General features: G+C 35.9%; 1 protein-coding gene across 3 annotated transcripts in view; it reads left to right on the top strand.

Annotated features, from left to right (window-relative positions):
- The window catches only part of ccdc102a (coiled-coil domain containing 102A), a 260694-nt gene that overhangs the window by 225553 nt on the left and 13523 nt on the right, over positions 1 to 21618 (top strand). For all 3 annotated transcript variants that reach the window (XM_039763191.1, XM_039763189.1, XM_039763190.1), the window contains one exon: positions 7830 to 7933. In XM_039763191.1, coding sequence (XP_039619125.1) covers positions 7830 to 7933 — 104 coding nt within the window. The remainder of the gene's footprint in view (positions 1 to 7829; positions 7934 to 21618) is intronic.

Below are 21618 nucleotides of genomic sequence, written 5' to 3'. Positions count from 1 at the left end.
AAATATAGTTAATTACACCATAGAATGCACAGTGTAATATTAAACTAATGTAAAAACATTGAATAACACTGACACAAAACACCCAGGCTCCCTGCTCAGCTACACGAGCAGGCTCTCTCTCTCTCTCTCTCTCTCTCTCTCTCTCTCTCTCTCTCTCTCTCTCTCTGAACAGAGGGGAACATTTGAACAAATCTGAACTTTAATTTAAAAACCAACCACAAGCAACCAAAAAACATTGCAGGAGTTCATGCTAATAGCCGTACAGCCCGATTGCTGTAAACACTTTTTTTAAAATGAGTATTAAGCACAGCGGAAAAAAAGGAACATTTGAAAAAAGAGAAAAGTAAAATTGCAACAAATCACGCTATGAACAACTCCATGTAAACACTTTAATGAGTTTTAAGCACAGGGAAAAAAGCAAACATTTGAAAAAAGAGAAAAGTAACATTGCAACAGATCATGCTATGAACAACTCCATGTAAATACTTTAATGAGTTTTAAGCATAGGGAAAAAAAACGAACATTTGAAAAAAGAGAAAAGTAACATTGCAACAATTCACGCTACGAACTGAAAAATTAACTTTTGAAAAATCCGTAATATAGAAGAAGAATAATAAGAACATCCACATAATAAAAAAGACGTTATGACCAGTACCTTCCGAACCCCACTTTAGTAATCCCCTGCTCCTTATTTGCTATATAGTGCCTTTGATTCCTGTATGTCTAATCAATTTCCTCTGATGATGACACCTGATAGGTTGTCGAAAACTTAAGAATAAAAAAACATTTTAAGTTATGTAACTCATTTTTCCCTAGTGATGATCTCTAGCTACAAATATGCATATATATATGTATATATATATATATATATATGTATATATATATATGTATATATATATATATGTATGTATATATATATATATATGTATATATATATATATATATATATATATGTATATATATATATATATATATATATATATATATATATATGTATATATATATATATATATATATATATATATATATATATATATATATATATATATATATATATATATATATATATATGTATATATATATATATATATATATATATATATATATATATATATATATATATATATATATATATATATGTATATATATATATATATATATATATGTATATATATATATATATATATATATATATATATATATGTATGTATATATATATACAGTGGTGTGAAAAACTATTTGCCCCCTTCCTGATTTCTTATTCTTTTGCATGTTTGTCACACAAAATGTTTCTGATCATCAAACACATTTAACCATTAGTCAAATATAACACAAGTAAACACAAAATGCAGTTTTTAAATGATGGTTTTATTATTTAGGGAGAAAAAAATCCAAACCTACATGGCCCTGTGTGAAAAGTAATTGCCCCTGAACCTAATAACTGGTTGGGCCACCCTTAGCAGCAATAACTGCAATCAAGCGTTTGCGATAACTTGCAGTGAGTCTTTACAGCTCTGGAGGAATTTTGGCCCACTCATCTTTGCAGAATTGTTGTAATTCAGCTTTATTTGAGGGTTTTCTAGCATGAAGCGCCTTTTTAAGGTCATGCCATAGCATCTCAATTGGATTCAGGTCAGGACTTTGACTAGGCCACTCCAAAGTCTTCATTTTGTTTTCTTCAGCCATTCAGAGGTGGATTTGCTGGTGTGTTTTGGGTCATTGTCCTGTTGCAGCACCCAAGATCGCTTCAGCTTGAGTTGACGAACAGATGGCGGACATTCTCCTTCAGGATTTTTGGTAGACAGTAGAATTCATGGTTCCATCTATCACAGCAAGCCTTCCAGGTCCTGAAGCAGCAAAACAACCCCAGACCATCACACTACCACCACCATATTTTACTGTTGGTATGATGTTCTTTTCTGAAATGCTCTGTTCCTTTTACGCCAGATGTAACGGGACATTTGCCTTCCAAAAGTTCAACTTTTGTCTCATCAGTCCACAAGGTATTTTCCCAAAAGTCTTGGCAATCATTGAGATGTTTCTTAGCAAAATTGAGACAAGCCCTAATGTTCTTTTGCTTAACAGTGGTTTGCTTCTTGAAATCTGCCATGCAGGCCGTTTTGCCCAGTCTCTTTCTTATGGTGGAGTCGTGAACACTGACCTTAATTGAGGCAAGTGAGGCCTGCAGTTCTTTAGATGTTGTCCTGGGGTCTTTGTGACCTCTCGGATGAGTCGCCTCTGCGCTCTTGGGGTAATTTTGGTCGGCCGGCCGGCCACTCCTGGGAAGGTTCACCACTGTTCCATGTTTTTGCCATTTGTGGATAATGGCTCTCACTGTGGTTCACTGGAGTCCCAAAGCTTTAGAAATGGCTTTATAACCTTTACCAGACTGATAGATCTCAATTACTTCTGTTCTCATTTGTTCCTGAATTTCTTTGGATCTTGGCATGATGTCTAGCTTTTGAGGTGCTTTTGGTCTACTTCTCTGTGTCAGGCAGCTCCTATTGAAGTGATTTCTTGATTGAAACAGGTGTGGCAGTAATCAGGCCTGGGGGGGGCTACAGAAATTAAACTCAGGTGTGATACACCACAGTTAGGTTATTTTTGAACAAGGGGGCAATTACTTTTTCACACAGGGCCATGTAGGTTTGGATTTTTTTTTATCCCTAAATAATAAAAACCATCATTTAAAAACTGCCTTTTGTGTTTACTTGTGTTATATTTGACTAATGGTTAAATGTGTTTGATGATCAGAAACATTTTGTGTGACAAACATGCAAAATAATAAGAAATCAGGAAGGGGGCAAATAGTTTTTCACACCACTGTATATATATATATATGTATATATATATATATATATGTATGTATGTATATATATATATATATATATATATATATGTATGTGTATATATATATATACTGCGCTGGGTTGGCACCCTGCCCGGGATTGGTTCCTGCCTTGTGCCCTGTGTTGGCTGGGATTGGCTCCGCAGACCCCCGTGACCCTGTATTCGGATTCAGCGGGTTAGAAAATGGATGGATGGATATATATATATATGTATGTATATATATATATATATATATATATGTATGTATATATATATATATATATATATATATATATATATATATATATATATATATATATATATATATATATGTATATATATATATATATATATATATATATATATATATATATATATATATATATATATATATATATATATATATATAGGGTGATCCAGATCTAATAATGCAATTTTAATTACGCTATAACATTAAGTTTATTACATAGAAAATCACCCGAAAAATCCCTGACCATCGAGAAGTGTGCGAACTGACGACATGAAGAATCGTCTTCATGCCGAACTGGAATCGTCCCAGCTTAAATCAAAGTCATCCAGACGATCTGGATCTGCATAATTAAATCTGGACCACCACTGTGTATGTATGTATATATATATATGTGTGTGTGTGTGTGTGTGTGTGTGTGTGTGTGTATATATACACTAGCAAAATACCCGTGCTTCGCAGCGGAGAAGTAGTGTGTTAAAGAAGTAATGAAAAAGAAAAGGAAACATTTTGAAAATAACGCAACATGATTGTCAATGTAATTGTTTTGCCACTGTTATGAGTGTTGCTGTCATATCTATATATATATATATATATATATGTGTATTTATATATATATATATATATACACACTGCTCACAAAAATTAAAGGAACACTTTAAAGAAACACATTAGATACATCAGATCTCAATATGAAGTTGGATATCTATACAAATAACGACAGGGCAATGTCTTAGGAACAAAAGGATGCCAAGTCTTTTAATGGAAATAAAAGTTTTCTGCCTACAGAGGGCTCAATTGTGTAGACACCCTAAAATCAGAGTGAAATGAAGATGTGGCAGGCTAGTCCATTTTTCAAAACTTAATTTCTGCTACTCAAAATGCTTTTCAGTATCTTGTGTGGCCCCACGAGCTTGTATGCATGCTTGACAATGTCGGGCATGCTCCTAATGAGACGACGGATGGTGTCTTGTGGCATTTCCTCCCAGATCTGTATGAGGGCATCCCTGAGCTGTTGTACAGTCTGAGGAGCAACCTGGCGGCCTAATGGACCGAAACATAATGTCCCACAGATGTTCTATTGGGTTTAAGTCAGGGGATCGTGAAGGCCATTCAATTGTTTCAATTCCTTCATCCTCCAGGTACTGCCTGCATACTCTTGCCACATGAGGCCGGGCATTGTCGTGCATTAGGAGGAAACCAGGACCTACTGCACCAGCGTAGGGTCTGACAATGGGTCCAAGGATTTCATCCTGATACCTAATGGCAGTCAAGATGCCGTTGTCTAGCCTGTAGAGGTCTGTGAGTCACTCCATGGATATGCCTCCAAGATCATCACTGACCCACCACCAAACCAGTCATGCTAAATGATGTTACAGGCAGCATAATATTCTCCACGGCTTCTCCTGACCCTTTCACATCTTTCACATATACTCAGGGTGAACCTGCTCTCATCTGTGAAAAGCACAGGACGCCAGTGGTGGACCTGCCAATTCTGGTATTCTATGGCAAATGCCAATTGAGCTCCCCGGTGCTGTGCAGTGAGCACAGAGCGCAGTAGACATTTGGGCCCTCAGGCAACCCTCATGAAGTCTGTTTCTGATTGTTTGGTCAGAGACATTCACACCAGTGGCCTGCTGGAGGTCATTTTGTAGGGCTCTGGCAGTGCTCATCCTGTTCCTCCTTGCCCAAAGGAGCAGATACTGGTCCTGCTGATGGGTTATGGACCTTCTATGGCCCTCTCCAGCTCTCCTAGAGTAACTGCTTGTCTCCTAGAATCTCCTCCATGCCCTTGAGACTGTGCAGGGAGACACAGCAAACCTTCTGGCAATGACACGTATTGATGTGCCATCCTGGAGAAGTTGGACTACCTGTGCAACCTCTGTAGGGTCCAGGTATCGCCTCATGCTACCAGTAGTGACACTGACTGTAGCCAAATGCAAAACTAGTGAAGAAACAGTCAGAAAAGATGAGGAGGGAAAAATGTCAGTGGCCTCCACCTGTTAAACCATTCCTGTTTTGGGGGTCATCTCATTGTTGCCCCTCTAGTGCATCTGTTGTTAATTTCATTAACACCACAGCAGCTGAAACTGATTAACAACCCCTCTGCTACTTAACTGACCAGATTAATATCCCATAAGTTTCATTGACTTTATGCTATACTCTGATTAAAAAGTGTCCCTTTAATTCTTTTGAGCAGTATATATACTGTATATATACACACACACATAAACATATATATACATATACACATATATATACACATACATCCACATATATATATACACATACATCCACATATATGTACATATATATATATATATATATATATATATATATATATATATATATATATATATATATATATATATATATATACACCCTTTGGGGTGCGAGCAGCTGTTGCCGGGCGTGCCAGAATCCATCAAGGAAGAAAACAGAAAAACATTATTTGTACAAATTCTTAATTTATCTATCCATTCCTAAATACTTAAATGGGCAGGCTATTTCATATCAGTGCAGTACGCTGCTTGTTAAAACGGATGACTTCCGCTCTTACGTGCACGTAGTGCTGCATGGGCATTACGAACTATTGTATCTGTTCAAGTTCTATTTAAATTTTAAATATAAGTCATTTTTATTTAGTCGACAGAAATATCTTTGGTAGGAATGTAAGTTAAATTTAGTCATCATTGCATAAATTTTTCTTCACCATAGAAATGTAAAGACTAAATTCAACTTACATTCCTACCAAAGATATTTCTGTCGACTAAATAGAACCTACTTATTTCCAAATAGATCTTGAAAAGATATATTTTTTCGAATCTGAGTGTGCATTTTAGATCGACTTAACGCGCACTACATCGAGCCCGTGCTATTGTGCTCAGGCCTGCCTGCCTCAATAAGTCACCGTCGCTTTGCTCTTACTTTTTTACTGTTCATTTAATCATGGGCCTCTCTACAGGTTTGTTTATTTTTGGGTTGTTATGTTCATTAAATTTACGCATCATCTGGTCCATTGGCGGACCGTGCATCTCACACCTAGGCCTTCAGTACTGCTCCGTCTGAATCAACCCGCCTCAAAACTAATTTATGGTTATAAAACCATCTTAATATGCAGAAATACAGTATAAAGAGCAGCTGCATCAGATAGATAACTCCTGTAGCCACAATAAATGCCTTTATTGAATAGACAAAACAGGGGTGAACAAGTTCCTTTCTACTTCAGCTACAGCCGCAACACACATAAAAAACATCAATAATAACTCATAAACTTGCAATATTATTTAAGAAAATCGCAACATTTTACTCACCAAAAATTCTGATTATTTGTAAACAAAATCCATCCTCCTCTCTTTCCTCAAAAACAGTTCAATCACTATCCGTGCACCTCAGTTCCATCAAAAAGTCCCTTTCTATCGCCATCAAAGCTATTGCTGAAAATTTAACCTGTGGCTTCTATCCAATCAATGGGTCTGAATACGGTGACGTCGCCGTACGCCTGCTAGAGGACCATACTGACACCAACTCAAATTCTGATTGGTTGAAGCAACAGGTTAATCGACATTTATTTTGTGTTAGAGTGCCTGCACAACGGATTGTAAAGTCCTCTCTGTCTGGCAACAAATGGTGGCTGAAATGTGTTTGGTTAAATGCTTTAATACGAAAATACATGCCTGGAAGCAGCACAACCATCGGAAAAGCTATGAAAGGAAGCGGACAGACTATTTGGAATTATTTAATAAGTATTCATGGACAAAATATAATTAACATCAGTTTGTGATTCAGATATTTTTACTTATGAATATGCTAAGCACAGTCCTTCACCCGCGAATATTTACCTTATATGGGCAAGCACTCAAGTACATGGGAGGCGTGATGACGTGAGACACAACTCCGCCTCCCACAGCCATGGAGTTGCAGTCTATTACAGTATATGGACGAAAAAATAGGTTCCAGTTATGACCATTGCGCGTCGAATTTCGAAATGAAACCTGCCCAACTTTTATCAGTAAGCTCTAAGGAACGAGCCTGCCAAATTTCAGCTTTCTACCTACACGGGAAGTTGGAGAATTAGTGTTGAGTGAGTTAGTCAGTCAGTGAGGGCTTTGTCTTTTATTAGTATAGATATATATACACACATAAAGTTTAGTGCCAATTCAATTATAAATAACCAATAAGCATTTAAACATGACTAATTAAGGATGAATCAAGGGAGTTTACCATTAGGGCAGTGAAAGAATTGTTGGTTTGCACTCCTTATAATAATAAAAAGAAAAGAAAAATGGTAATTTCAAGCAGCAGTAGCCATTAGCTATGTCTTGGCTTTATTTTTAAATCAGTTTAATGGTATCTTGATTAAATAGATATCCTTAATAGTACTTTGTTTATTGTCATCAAAATTAATTACTGCATTGTTCTCTAACCTGTGTAAGTTAGTTTTTTTTTTTTTAAATCTTCAGATATTAATGATACGAAATACAGCCTTTTAGTCTTTAGTTCATAATGTCAGCTGTGATAGGGAGGTTGTGAGGCTTCAATACAGCTTTGCTTACTAAGTATAGCTACACTTTTTTGTTATTAAAGTTCATTCACCTAACCTCATCAGAATGTATTTTTACATACAGTATCAATAACAGTTTAAATGTCAGTCAATTGGAAACACCACAATCAGTCCTGCGTGGCTGTCGAGCACTATACATGCTTCTTGTTGCCTTGCTTAATGAAGGTCTTCTGCTCTTCTTCATTCCAGCTGGATGAGGCTCATAACCAAACAAGAAAGCTCCAGAGGTCACTGGATGAACAGACAGAGCAGTCAGAAAATTTGCAGGTGCAGCTTGAACACTTGCAGTCCAGGTAAACACCTCATTGTTTATTGATACAACTCTGCATTTAGAGTTAAGTTTCATGGTGTCCCTTCAGTGTCACCTTTATAAATTAAAACAATTAAATTCAGTGTAACAAGGGCTCCATTTTATCCATCCATTTTCAGAACCCATTAAAACCATTTCTAGGGTCATGAGCAGTACTAGGTCCTCTTCTCTATGACCTAAGAAAGATCAATTGAAAGAGATCAGAAGCTTGGCTGTTGCAGTGTTCATGGACCATATGCCTGTTTTTAAGTATTTCTGTCATTCTTATGTTCTTATACATACTGGTTGTCTTTAGGGTTGAGAACAGGTTTTATTTTTAAAGCATGGATAATTTTTAAGTAATCATCATGAAGAATCAACAATGTAAGATTCCTTCAATACTGTCCATTAATAATTTCCCAAAGTGGTCATTTCACCCCACATTACCAGTAAGCTGGTAACAATTCTTGATTTATACCCTACATGCCACCTGCTTCCTTGTCTGCTCAGTGTCCACATCGAAAAACTTATTTTAAAATTACAGCTGCCATCAGGTTTATTTTTTTTTTATTTTGTGCTCTACAGTGTTTTTAAACGTGATCAGATTTTTGTATCTTTGTTTTATTACATTTATGGATTCTTGAGACAGTAATATAGCTGCCTAATGCATTTTTTTCTCAATAAATGACTGAGTGTGGACACATTTGTGACTCCTTCTGACTCCTGCTGTGACAAAGTGAATTGGAAGGGAGCAGATGTCACTGATAGATTCAGATTCATATACCTCTTGAGAAACATGAGGCCTTCATTGGATCATTTATTTAGACTAGCAGCAGAAGTTGAAGCATTTTCATGAATTGGAACATAACTGAAGTCAGCCCAAAGATGCACTGTTTGCACAAAAAATGAATTAATAGCAGTCATAGAGATTTTACAAATGAATGAATACTCATGTAAGCCAAGTAGACTTTTGTTGCCCTTAGCAATTTGTTTTCTGTATAGGTGCAGTCTGAAGTGAATAATGAGGTGGCAGAAAGTTGAGTAAATTTCAGTATTGCAGAGGTTTATGAAATACAGTTATAAGCTGCCCAGTTGGCTTAGAATAAGTAGAGGCAATATGAGGTTTTTAAGGAGCAATAGAACCTGTGTGGGGGCACTAGCGTTAGAACGAGTCAAAGAGGAATTGAGTAAAAACTAGGTTATGTTTGATGAGGTTGTTTATGGGAGCCTAATACCCTTCAATTTTGTTAGTCTGCATTATAGGTAAGTATTATATAGTGTACCTACCCCTATAAATACAAGGGCTGACTGAAATGTTTTGAGACTGATTATACTTAATCCATTCCATATGTGCTGCAGCTATGTGGTGGTGGAGTCCAGGTCAAGAACCAATAGAAAGAGTGGTGTTTGTTTAGTCTTGAAATATTATTCCCATTACTTCAACCCTGAGTGTTTCTTCTTCAGCTGAGCAGCAAAGATGGGTGAAGCATATCACAGAACGAAAATGAGCAGGGCAACAGTATACAGGTGGTGGTATTTTTGAATCTAAAAACACTTTGTAAGGTTATGAATTTTCACTCACAGATGTGTAAAGCAATTATGACTGTTACCTCAAAGGCAGCGTCAAAAGATGCTGCTGCACATCTTTTTAAAGCTTTTGGCATGCTATAGAAAATGTGTAGAGTTTGAAGGAAGGTACTTCGAAAGCACCAAGGAAACATCAGTTGCAGAATGACAGGTATATTCATCATTGTATGGCATCTTTGTGATTTTGTTGGATGTCTTTGACCCCAGAGGAGATTTTCAGAATGACTCAAAACTAAACATTAATTGGGACTTATGTGTCTGCTACCTGTTATTCTTCATTGAGTTTAGAGTAAGAAGGTGGCGGGTAAATTAATTACGGTTAGGGGAAGTAAATTTACCCTTTGGTGGAAGCAAACTTTGTAATAGGATACATGTAGTCAGGGCCATCTTAACATGTGGGCAGTGGCTGGTGGCCCACGATATTTCTAATGCCTATGTATGTTTCTGTTTTGCTATCAGAACATGGGCACTTTCACACTACTTTGCCCAGGGGACAGATTAATGCTGTTAAGACGGTCCTGCATGTAGTTATACATTAATGGCATATTTATGCCAATTTCCAAATGTCTTTGTAAAGAATTTTAATAAGGTGTTATCATTCAGTTCATCCCAAGACTGAGAGTAGCGACTAGCAAGAGAGGGGGGTGTATATTGAAAAAAGCTATATCTACTCCCTGAGTGTATGTTTTGATAAAGGTCATTGTGAAAGCAAATTAGGATAAATGGCCTCTTATTATTAAAGAGAAAGATGTAATACTGTGTTAGACAGTGTTCTTTGTGAATGTACAAAGAGGATTTTTCGTATTTTGCACTTTCACCATACACTTTGTAATGTTGACTTTTTGGCAGCCATGCATGTTAGATTTTCCTGTACTTCTGAGCAACTAATAAGAACATCCATAACAAAATGCAAATAGGCAGGCGAGTTGTTATCCCAGAGGTTGCTAAACTTAAATATTGAGTGAAAAATCGATTAGCTCCTATTACGTTGCACATATAGCTGTCACTTTGGTTCATTCTTGAGCCTGTGGAAATTGGCATGCAGTGGGCTTTGTGTATGTGTGGGGATTTATTGGAGTCTTTCCTGTGCTTCTGCTTTGAATTCTAGCCCTTAGGCAGCATGCTATCTAAAATATATGAAGTGAGTCGCATCAGGATGGATTACTGTTAAGCGCTGCATAGCTGTATCTAGCTGCCGAAGGAGTAAGGAAAGGGGGATGGGGTTGTCTTTGCATTTTAAAGTGGCATCCTTATGGCCTCGAACATTAGTAATCCTCAAGTGAACATCTACATTTCTATGACATGGCAGAGGCTGCCAAAGGGAGTGGTGCAGCAGTTTGATTCCAGCCATTTATTGACATCTCCTTGACAGAGCTTTAAATCCATAGTTAATTCTTTACACCCCAACTTTATTATTATTATGCCTTATATTTAAGAAATGAAAGTATTCACATGGGATAATCCCAAGAAAACTCAAATTGCTCATTTGCATCATCTGCTCTTGGCAGGAGATGTAAAATGGAAATAAAAAGTAAATAGTCACTAGTATATATCCAGGTTTTATTTTTGTCATGCATAGGAATGCCACAAAAACAGTTAATTCAATGCTAATATGAACTAAACACTGTGTTGATTACAAGGAAACAAAGAGCTAATTAAAATAAAGTGAAGTGTGTATTACTAAATTAAACCCTCAGTGAAATTTAATTGTATCCAAAAGAGGCACATGGTGAGCATATCAGATTAAATTTTAACAAGGGCAGCATTTTTTTTTTTAGTGTATGCAACTATTCACCCTCCACGTGTAAACCATTATGCTCCTTATTTCTGACCCCTTTACCTATATTATCTGGTTGTCTGGAAGTGCTTCTTCAAGAAATGTGCATGCTATACCTCCAGAAATCAACCGGTTTGGCTGCATTCTACATTGTTTCTTTTTGCCTTTAGATACTTTTTATGTTTATTCAAATATAGCAGCTGTTTTGTCTATAAAAAGATTTTCCATTACAGACACATTAAAAACAATAAGTGTGTTGCCTTGGAGTTAACTATTGGAATATTTATTTAATATAGCACCTATTATAGTAAACTCCCTTTTTAGATTTAACCCCAAGTACACTGAGACACAAGATCCATGTCGTTTTTAATATTAAAATAGTAGAAGGTTAAGGTTTTTACTTTTTTAACATTACCAGTAACTACTGTAGTTTATTTCCTGGACTCCATATGTATACAAAACAGATACAGTGCATTTATTTTTGGTTTTGCAGTCTAAAGTGTATCAAATATATCTGATCACATCTTCATTTAAACATCTATTGAGTATTGAAAGTCTGGCACGATTGCATAAACCTGCTTCAGATAGGGTACCAAACTATGTAAAAACAATGCAGTTTTGACCATTTGTTAAACAAATTAAGAAATGGCTCTGTTATGGAAACACAAAATGACTCAGTTCCAGTGATGCAGGGTTGACATGAAGAATGACCTGGTGAAAATCTCAAAAGGCATTTATTGTTTAGATGCCAGAGGGACTCTTCTGCATCTGGCAAGAGCTTGGCAGACAAGCCTGAATTCCATTTTGCAGCTTGGATGTATTGGTAAGGGTTGATTAACTACTTGTAGCACAGATCGAGTCTCTCACAGGGTATATTTTGGAGTTTGTTGAAATAAAATTATACTGCTTTTATTGACAACACCGGAAGTACCAAAACCAAACTATCAACCCTTCAGAATGTCACAAAAATGCAAAGACAAAATGGTATTTAATTCTCTTTCTTAGTGACTGATTATCATCATTCTTGCCATCTTCAAAGCACCAAAAAAGGGAACAGGATTCGAGAGCCACACAAAATCCCAGACCTTTAGAAGTCTGGGCCTTCTGGATTGGCTTCACTCTAACTTAAAGATCAGGCTTCCGGCCTGCACAGGTCCAAAACTGCAGATAACAAGGTTTATAAATATAAAAGATTCTGAAGCTCACAAAAAAGCTCACAATACAGATGAAATGAAAATGATCCCTAAAGACAACAAAAGCAGAGTTTCAATATAATTAAAGAATTTATTTAAGAAAAAAGAAATAACAAAAAGGCAAGACAGGAAGAAGGCAAAAATAGGTTAAGCAAACAAATCCAAATCTGAATCCAATAAACAGTGCCTTATAGAAAATGCAGGGTTCAAAAATCAAGTGAATCTAAACATGAAGTCTCAATACTTGCTGTTGCCTGTATACCAGTTGATTGATTTGATGGACCCGCCACCTTTTTCTCTATATGAAGGCAGCAGAGCAGACAACTGACATAACAGTTTCTGTCCCCCCTGGCCATTGAACCTTACTCTTATTCGATGTTAATTAATGTGGATTTATTTTGTTTTCTTATTGTGTCTTTTATTTTTCTATTCTTTATTATGTAAAGCACTTTGAGCTACTGTTTGTATGAAAATGTGCTATATAAATAAATGTTGTTGTTGAACTACATATATGAAAAATATAATACAAGAACAGAAAATAATCAAAAATACCAAAAGAAATCGTATTGCACAAAGGCGTAATGAAACCAAAAATTCAATATGCAAATGCATATTTAAACACAAATTAAAAGATTAAATACACAAAAAAATAATCTTAAACTAGGTCAGCAACTCTGGTTGAAACATAACATTGGTAAGTGAATTCATTTTTAAGTCGTCTTCCATATAGCAATTTTCAGTTTCATCCTAGGGTTGACTCTCTTTTAACATTGTTTTCAGACCACTGAATCTTAAACCCCACCTTTTTCTTACTCTTCATTTTGTCACATGCTACTATGTTTAATTTATTGTATTATCTTTGTCTTCTTGTATGTGCTTTCCCTGCACTTTCTCATGTGGTGTTAATTGCTTTGTAAACCACTCTGTGAAAGGTGCTATATAAAATAAAAATTGATTGCTTGGAGGTCAAGTGAGAAAACTCATTTCTAATTGTTGTCATCAGTCATGGAGAATTTGCATGAGACAGACTTGGCAATGTGCATCTTTCTTCTTTTCTTGAAAGATTTTTAAGTGTTAGAGAGGCCATTATACACAGCCTGAGGAGATAGTTGGCATTTTTCTTGTTGTGGTCTCTCCCACCTTTCTTATCTGTGCTCTTTTTTCTTTATCTGTGTTTTGCCTGTTTTTTCTGAGATAAGGTGTGCAGTCTCAAACTTCAATCAACACCAGACAGGCTCCTGTTAATCCCTAGACGTACTTCACTCCTCATCCCAAAGTGTCTACCCTCAAGACTTCCTTAAATGGTTCTTGTTCTTTTGTAGTCATGACAGGATCCCAGTACTCTACATCTGGAAATTCCTTTAGCCATTGGAAAGATGCCTGAGCAGCTTAGTACTGCCCATGCACATTAAGTGCCACCAGCAAAAAATTTTAAATGCAAAGGCTCCCTGCTCTAAACTCAAAACGACCATGTTTTTCTAACACACTGACCTACCACTCACTGTTGTCTCTATAGTCTATGACTAAGGCATGGACCTTTCTCTTTGGTAACACCTACCTGTATTTTACATTTTTTATTTTTCAAACAAACTGTGGCTTTTTTGCTTCATTTTATTTATTTCCTCACATAACTGTCCTTTGTACAGTACTCTGTTCAGATATTGCCAGACAAATTTAGTGTCTTAAGTACCCAATGTGCCAAACTGGCAGTGACTTCACAGAACAATCAGTTCTGCCTTCTTGAGGTTTTCTTCATATATTTTCACACAGTTTGGGCAAAATGTACTACTGTTGAAAAATGCTTTTTGGACAATCTCTTTCAATAGATATGCTTAGTGTAAAATAATAAATAAGAAACCTACAGTAGGTATAATGTTTTAATTCTTATAGCTTTGGTATTATAAGGAGGAGAAGGAGGTGTCATCAGGTGATGGCACCAAACAGGACAGATAGTAATCAATGTTAAAGAAGCTGGCATGAGTCAAATACCAAGGGACAGGAGTACACATCTTGACTGTACACAGACTCAAACCTAAGTCATAATGTATGGAAAAGGTAAGAGTCTTAGCACTAAAGTCTTCTAAAGCTAACAAAGGTAACACACAAATTATAACAGAAAAGAGAAGATCTGAGACAGGAAACATGGTCAGAATATGAGAGAGAGGGCCAATCATCAAAAGCCCAATACACTGTAAGTCCTTCTTGTATTGCCATTTTAATTAGGGAGTATGCGACGAAGTCATGCTTAACAGCAACATCTTAACATGTGACCAGCTGCCAGCATCTTTGGCTTAAGCAATATGGCCATGGCCAGGTGAAACAAGCACAAAATAACCGAAACAACAAGATGCCAAAAACTAAAAGTAAAATATTTTGGGGGGTTCATAAACTATTCTTAAATCCAAAGAAAGTTCAAAAATGGGAAACGAGAACCAAAAAACCTGCACTACAGTATTAAATGGCAATCTTTATTTTTAAAGCTTCAAAGCAATAGTCTAATTTTAACCATTTTGAAAAGTGAGATTAAAAAAAATATTTACTGCTTGGCCTTAGTTTTTTTATGTTAATTCATGGGGATTAATTTCTTGAAACGACTACTGGAAAATTTTTCTTGTCTTAGCAGAAATTGTTTTTCCAGCAACCACATGTATGGAACATACGCATAAAGTTGCTGACTGTATTGTAAGTGCACAGATTTGTTGGCAGCATTATAGTTGATGGATGCTTCACCCCATGCAGATAAAAATAAGAATAATTTCCTATAATCATCTGAATAATCTTGGGCAGTGGTTCAAGACACTTTAATTGCTTATGATGGGCTTTTAATTCTTTGGGGCATTGAATAATATTAGCATGCTATTAAAGCAAGGCAGTTCTCTCAGCTTGGCATGTAATAGCCCCCATATTTTCTGTATTTGCTCATTGATCTTTTTACCATATGTTGCTGAATTTGTGAGCCAGTGTCCCGTAGATCTGGAAGAGAGCCTTCATAGTGTGAGATTTTGTTTCATGCTATGCTCTAAATCTAACTTTTCTAACTGCATTTCAGTAGAACTTTCAATGGCCCGATTGCTTTGTAGACCGAAGTCCAACAGGATATTTGAGTCACATTCAGGAGCCACTGTGGTGAAATGAGTGTCTGACAAGGTACGGGATCTTTGTTGCATTTCATCATTAATAATTAAAATTCATGCTCTGGCAGTGGGGTTCCTTTTGTTAAATGCATTTATTTTTAGCCTGTCAGTTAGATTCAGGAAAGAGTACCTGACAGACATGCAGAAGAGCTTCATTTGACTAAGTGAGGAGTTCTAAGAGTTGGTCATATGAGTAAATTACTTTTCTGAATTGATTTCTGTTTCAGTGTAAAGATGTTCTACCAAATAAAAAACTGTCGCAATCGCAGCTAGTCACTTTCTCCACATTTCAGTTTTGTGCATGCCCATTTTGCTTGTGTCACTTGAAAAATCCTGTCTGTTTTACAATGGGGTTTGAGTAATTTTTAGCTACTTCGCACATCAATCAATCAACCTTATATTGTACTGTTAAAGGCATATACAATCACAACTTGCACTATAGAGCAAACAAGGGTATAAAATTGATATATATAATGGAAACACATCAGTAAAATGATGTGACAAACCGCAGATTCACATAAAAATGCAGTAGGATCTTGAAAATATATCTAAAAAATTCTAGAAATTTTGCATTGTTCCAGTATCAAACATAAAAGTGAGACTAATATGTTTTATGTAGAGAGCTAATAAATTTGTAGTCAAATTTAGCTTCAGTACTGTGATGTCATCACTGCCATACTGAGGAGTAGGAGAATTTGTTCAAGGTACGGCTTTCTCCAAGGTATCACATAGAAGTTTATGAGAATTTCCACATTTTATCCATTATGTGAAGCATGTGTATTCTGCAGCTGAGAAAAAGCAGTGCCTAAAATGTTAAAACTATGCTATTAAACAGAATAAGTGTGATTGATTTTTATTGATGGACTTTTCCACCCAATGCAAATGTTTTTATTTGGCCACTCCTCACTCCTCATTTTCATTATTCTACTAGACCATTATCAAAGTTATATGGATCATAAACTGTTATGTAGTCAGCTTTCACCTTTGTGACCATGCTTACAGTCAATATTCATCCTCCCGTGTCATTTTGCTTTCCCTAATTAATATGGTCTGCTGTTGTGAATTCATCTGTAACAATCTGTCTCTACTGCAGTTCTGTCAGTGACATATATATATTTTAGATATATATATATATATATATATATATATATATATATATATATATATATATATATATATATATATATATATGTATATATGTATGTATGTATATGTGTGTATATATATATATATATATATATATATATATATATATATATATATATAGGGGTTTTCCATAACATAATCCTGACCTTTTATTTAGTATCTAATCCAGCACTCTTGCTTTGTGAAATAGACTAACCCAAGGGCTATTAAAAGCTTGTTTCAGAAATACCTTGCTCATCTGACTGCAAATGAGCATCCCAGGACAGAAATCTCTTCTCTCCTGTGATAGACAAGACAAATTATGCTGTGTTATTATTGTTGTTTTTCAAATGCATGCAGGGAAACAAATAGGGGAAAAAATTAAAGTGCATTTTATGACCTTCCAGTCCATAACCATAAAGTTAATGTCTAAATCAATACAGGGAATTGCAGCCTGGGAACCATGGCTCCAATATTTCCTTCAAGTGCTCTAGCATAAGATCATTGTGGTGTAAGAAAAATTACCTCAGCCAAGAAAACATGAGATGGAGGAGTTCGCATTTTTTACTTATAACTTTTCTAGGCCACTAAGATATTCATGAAACCACTAAACTATGTTTTTACCAGAGTAAAGCATTTATAACAAACAGAAGAGTTATATGACAGACATATTAAAGACTCAAGATGGAGGACTTTTTGTTTTAGCTTAAAGATTTCTACGCAAGTAAAGTGCAATAGGAGACTACAATCCTGGACATTGTTTGTATGGCTAGCATACACATCATAATGATCCCTCTTGGCCATGCCCTGATCACACCCTAGTTCATATTCCATGTTCCTGTATTTTTTTTTAAATGTTAGGTTGGATGATTCAGACCTATACTTTAAAGAGTTGCTGAAATATTGCAAATGTAATAGTATACTCCTGTACCTTGTACACTGTATCTCACTCGCGTCCATGTGGAGAGAGAGAGAATAAAGTGTTGGGGACAAGCCTGTATCCCATTTAAAACAAACTTATTATTGAGGAAAAGAAAAAGAAATTCCATGTGAATTATTGTGGCCATTACATACCTGTCTACTCTGAGCTCAGTGCTGTTTGTTCTTTGGTTCATAATAAATTTCCAACTTCTGGCAATATGGTTCTTTAAATACCCTACTGGGTGGAAGAGGCAGGACCTTTGGGGGGGAAAGCTGAAAGTGAGTTCTGTGAGTTTCATCCTCCAGGCTGTGAGTGAAAGGAGGAAGGCTGTTAGCAAATGCATTTCTCCTCGACTGTGGCATTTGTGTTCTTACATCCATAATGCCACTCAAATGTTCCCAGCTGACTCATTTGCATGTTACACTATATAAATTTAAATTCTAACAGACCTCAGTGCATTACACAGAAAATGCAAATTTTATTTGCATTGTCAACATAAGCTTTCTGTAACATCCTGAATCCTTCAATGATCTTAATGCCATCCATTCATTTCTGTAACAATATGTACATTTTAGACACATGAAAAAAAGGAGAGGTTGTGTTCACACTGCAGTTAATTTTTTTAACTTGTTTATTTATTTACTCTTTTTTGACACAAATTTGATCTTTTCATAGAAACATCAACAGCAGAAAAATGCATGGGATCGCACATTTTCAGATGTGGTACTAATCCGACATGGACATATGTGACTTGTATGTGACCTGTGTTTGAATGTTTGAATTGGAATTATTAAGTAATAAAGTTGAAATATTATCCAGGTGTTGACTACTTCCTCTGGTAATGACATAAATTAAACAAATAATTACAAGTTAAAATAATCCACATGATTAGTTGGATAATGATAGGATTGGGATGCCTGTCATTGGCACTTGTCCATGGCAGAAGTTCCCAATGCGTTTGAAAGTCTTCTAGGACATCCCATTGTTGGTTATCTTGAGACAGCCTAATGTAGCCTGGCATTTCACTGTAAAATAATGCCTTTCATAATGAGTGGATGATCCAACACACTGCCAACTTGCCAACACCAAACGGTTTGGATAGTGGCAAATTTTCTAGACAATATAGCCCAAGTGATGCACAGCTTCTGATGAAGATGTAGCATCTTAGGCATATATTTTTCTTGAGAGCGTCTTAAAGATAAATGTTAATGTTAAGTACTTGAACGTGCACCTCCACATTCTGAAATTGTCAAACCCCTGTTTTTCATCAAAACCCTCTACACCTCACACTCGCCATTCCAAGCTCATTTCTTCTGCCTCCAATGTTTCTAGGAACAGAAATGGTACTGAAGGCAACAGCTCTTCCTTTTATTTTCAGCCTCTCTCCCCTGCCATCAAAAGCTCACAAATTCACAGACAGGTTTAACTAAAAATGTTATTACCAGTGTAATCCAGGTGGCATATTTCTGAATTTTTTTATGATTTTTTTTGTGGCCTGGTTTGATTGCTTGCAGAAGTTAATTTAAATGTCTGTTTAAAAAATTACAAATATTACTCCAAAAAGAGAACTGAATTCCTTTAAGCTGCAATTTGAGCATAGCTTGAGTCCTTCAGTTAAACTGTGTGATTAGAGGTAATTTAGTTTAATATCTGCATTCATCCATCCATCCATTATCCAACCTGCTATATCCTAATGGTCACGGGGCCTGCTGAAGCCGGTCCCAGCCAACACAAGGCACAAGGCAGGAACAAACCCTGGGCAGGGCGCCAACCCACCGCAGGGCACACACACACACACACACACCAGTGTACCTAACCTGCATGTCATTTGGATTTAATTATTAATATTATTATTATTTAATTATTAATATATTTGAATAGAAATGTCAAGATTTCTTTTAGGCTTGACAATTGATTCCATGGTTAACAGTATGTAACTTAAATGTTCTTTCATATTGTAGAGTATAGCAGAGAGCCTAAGTCTTTAGATACGTCATATACTTCTGAGATAAAATAAGCTCAGTTACTTAAAATTGAAGTATTTTTAGTGAAAAGGGAAGCAAGGTGATGTGTTCCAGTTACCAAGTGATTACACACCTCAGTATTTCTGGGAAAGCCATTTCAAAAGTACTGGAACAATAGTTGAAGCTCATTTCTAGTAGAAGCAATGTGGATTCTGTCTTGATCCTTGCTTAGTGTTGTGAAAAAGCAACACAGACATTATGAAAAGGGGAGAAAGGCATTGAAAAGACCCACAGAATAGGACTTTCATGGCCTGCCTAGATATAGGCTGTACCCCAGACAGCCTGACCTCAAACTCCACAGTTAGACTTTAGACTACCCAGGCCCAAAATTGGGAACTGGTGTATCAGGTTCAAAACATTTTTTTAAACATTTACAATGCAAAAAAAAACATTTTCAAGGTAGAAGGTAAACTGTAAAACCTCTGGCTTGACAAACAAGGAGACAATTGTTATAAGAAAGAATTTATCTATATGAAAAAACAAAGAAGAAGAAAAATAAGGCAAAGAGGAGAAAGGGAAAAAGGGGTTTGTCTAAGAAGGCAACCCAATACTAACAGGCCCAATATGTTATCCAATACTCAGAATCCAAAGATAAAACAACAAAACACACTATAACCAGAACACCAACACAATTTACTTACAAAAACTGCAATCCTCAATACTCTTAAACAATCATTGAACCTCTACTAGGTCCATCTCTTACACCTGATTATAAAGGCAGACCGGGGTGGTATCAGCAGCAACATAAGGAACATAAGAAAGTGCTCAACAAATAAATATTAAAAAAATAAATAAACATAACAATATTAAGCAATGTACATAATAACAAAAGCATGAAAAATATGAATTCAAAAACAACACAAGAGCCCTGGAGTGGAAAATAAACCCTGGGTGTGATACATCTGATATTTAAGGGATTATGGGAGTTTGCCAATTCTGTTGGCTTGTGGTTTTTGTATTTGTAAAAAGATTTTAAACATTATTCCCTGGGGCAGCTTGGTGGATTATGGGGGTTTCAGGGCAAATGACCAGTGCTTTGTTGAAGAAGTTTTATGTTAAACAAACTTAGCTTAAAGTCATCTTTGTTAATTGAGGGTTTTGGACCCTTCCATAGCTGCATCATGTTTACTGTCTCACTTTTATTGACACGATTTTAAATAATGGCTGAATTTTGCAGAATATTAAGTTTAGGAACCTAATAGTGTATTTCTGCTGCTTATAAAGGACACTGTCCTCTTGGCTTTCTGAGTTGGTATTCTGTCAAGCACACTGGAGAAGCTCAGAGTTGAGTGTGAAGTAAGGATAAGGATAAACCCCTCTTATGTGAGGTCATGGTCCTTTCTCTAATAAAATTGTAATATCTCTGTGGACAGAAGAAAATGGCTAACAGATGAAGACTTACCGTAAATGGTTTCTTGTTCGTTAGTAAAGGTGTGAGGTGATGACATTTCACCAAAGAATCAATGCAGCAATAAGAGTTTTAAAGACATTGTTATGGATTGTGGTAGTGAAGCAGAAGTTCCATTCTCTGGCAAATGTTTTGATTTACCAGCTAGTCAACATCACTATCATCCTGTATGGTCACCTGCTCTGGCTATTGACCAAAAGAATGAGACTGCAAGTAAATGTGGTTGAAATAAAGCTCCTGTGCAGATCCGATGGCTTTGCTCTATATAATAGTGTCTAGACTCAGGAGCAGACCCAGGATATGTCAAATAAGGTTAAATCTCTCTCCAGGCATGTGAAAGTCTTAGAATTCCCCAGTAGGAGGTGGAAAAAATGAGATTTTTCTGTTTTGTGGTCTATTAGTTCAAGTATAGACCACTAAGAGAGGCCACTAAGAGATTAAGGATAACAGGAAAATAATATATAAAAAATAATAATATAAATCTAATTCTATTTATGAATATATATTTTTATCCTCAAA

Source organism: Polypterus senegalus, chromosome 9 (genome assembly GCF_016835505.1).
Source record: "Polypterus senegalus isolate Bchr_013 chromosome 9, ASM1683550v1, whole genome shotgun sequence".
Taxonomy (NCBI): Eukaryota; Metazoa; Chordata; class Cladistia; order Polypteriformes; family Polypteridae; genus Polypterus; species Polypterus senegalus.
Note: the sequence above shows the minus strand (reverse complement) of the source record. Positions and strands in the feature narration are given on the sequence as shown.